The sequence below is a fragment of the Crocuta crocuta genome, unplaced genomic scaffold (genome assembly GCF_008692635.1).
Source record: "Crocuta crocuta isolate KB4526 unplaced genomic scaffold, BGI_CrCroc_1.0 scaffold327, whole genome shotgun sequence".
Lineage (NCBI taxonomy): Eukaryota > Metazoa > Chordata > Mammalia > Carnivora > Hyaenidae > Crocuta > Crocuta crocuta.
This window is the reverse complement of record NW_027529176.1, coordinates 764,706-765,779: the sequence shown is the minus strand read 5'-3', so window position 1 is coordinate 765,779 and position 1,074 is coordinate 764,706. Positions and strand designations below refer to the sequence as shown.

The window sequence follows — 1,074 nt, the reverse complement described above, 5'->3', positions numbered from 1 at the left end:
ACACTCCGCCCGTCGCCCGCCCTCCCCCAGGCACGATGCTGACCGCCTCCACCCTCCGCCACTCCGAGGCCTGCTCCCCGGAGATGTTAAGGAGGTGAGTGGCGACCTGGGGGTCAGGCACCGCCCGGAACGCTGGGGTGCCCTGGCCTTGGTGACACCATCCCTCCTCAGGGCCCTGGAGCAGGAGAAAGGGCGCCTCCGCTACCTGGCGGGCCCTCCGGGCGGAGGCCACCCGGCGGAGCCCTGGCGGGGCCGCCGCCTGGACTACATCGTGCACCGGGGAGCGGTCGGAGGCCCGCTAAGCCCGGTCAGTGGCGGAATTCAGGGCGCTGGGCGGGCTGCAGCTGGGGCGACTCCTCAGGCTGACTCCCGCCCCCAGGAAGCGGAACAGGTGACCTTCAGCACGGCCCTGGCGGGGCTCACAGACCACCTGGCCGTGGGACTTCGGCTCCGAGTTTCCGTGCCCTCCTGACACAGGCTCCCAGGCGACAGATGACGACGGACCGACACGGACGCGCAGCGTCAGCCTCGCCGGCTGCCGCAGGAACTGGGGGGCCTCGCTCTTTATTGTGGGGCCTCCCTCACACCGCCTCCTGGGCTCTGCGGTACTCGTAGACGCTGCCGCGCTCAGAGAAGGCTGGAGGCTGCGGGGGCGACCCCGGCGGGGGGGCGGGGTCGTCCGGGTCCCCGTAGCCCCCACCCCCTGGTGTGTGGAGGCAGAACACGTCCTGTGGAGCAGAGGGGCAGGCTCAGCGAGAGCGTGGACGCCCCCAAGCCGGCCTCTCGCTGCAGCCCCCCCTCCCCGCCCCCCCCGGGCAGCGCATCCATCCACAGAGGCCCCACTGTGCGCCCTCTCTCCTTCGGAAACCAAATTAAATTCAGACTCTGGTTATTTTTGCAACTCTGCTCACCCTCTGCGGAAAGGGGGCCGCGGGAGGGAGGGCGGGAATGAGGGGGACAGGTGTGGGTCCTTACCCCGGGGAACACGGGCACCGACGTCTTCCCACCCAGATTCACCGTCCGGCCGTCCTTGCGGATCAGCAGGTTTAGGCCCCGGGCGCCGGGCTCGCCGCC

The 1,074-nt window shown here is 70.7% G+C and overlaps 2 protein-coding genes across 2 annotated transcripts in view; one reads left to right on the top strand and one right to left on the bottom strand.

Moving 5' to 3' along the window:
• LOC144226668 (sphingomyelin phosphodiesterase 5-like) overlaps positions 1-637 on the top strand; it is a gene marked incomplete at its 5' end in the record, with an annotated part of 2,415 nt that extends 1,778 nt beyond the window's left edge. The window contains 3 exons of the mRNA XM_077758129.1: positions 31-94; positions 172-307; positions 380-637. Of these exons, the coding sequence (XP_077614255.1) occupies positions 31-94; positions 172-307; positions 380-472 (293 nt within the window). The remainder of the gene's footprint in view (positions 1-30; positions 95-171; positions 308-379) is intronic.
• OPLAH (5-oxoprolinase, ATP-hydrolysing) overlaps positions 549-1,074 on the bottom strand; it is a 12,570-nt gene continuing 12,044 nt past the window's right edge. The window contains 2 exon segments of the mRNA XM_077758128.1: positions 549-728; positions 976-1,074. Coding sequence (XP_077614254.1) covers positions 582-728; positions 976-1,074 — 246 coding nt within the window. The 3' untranslated portion in view covers positions 549-581.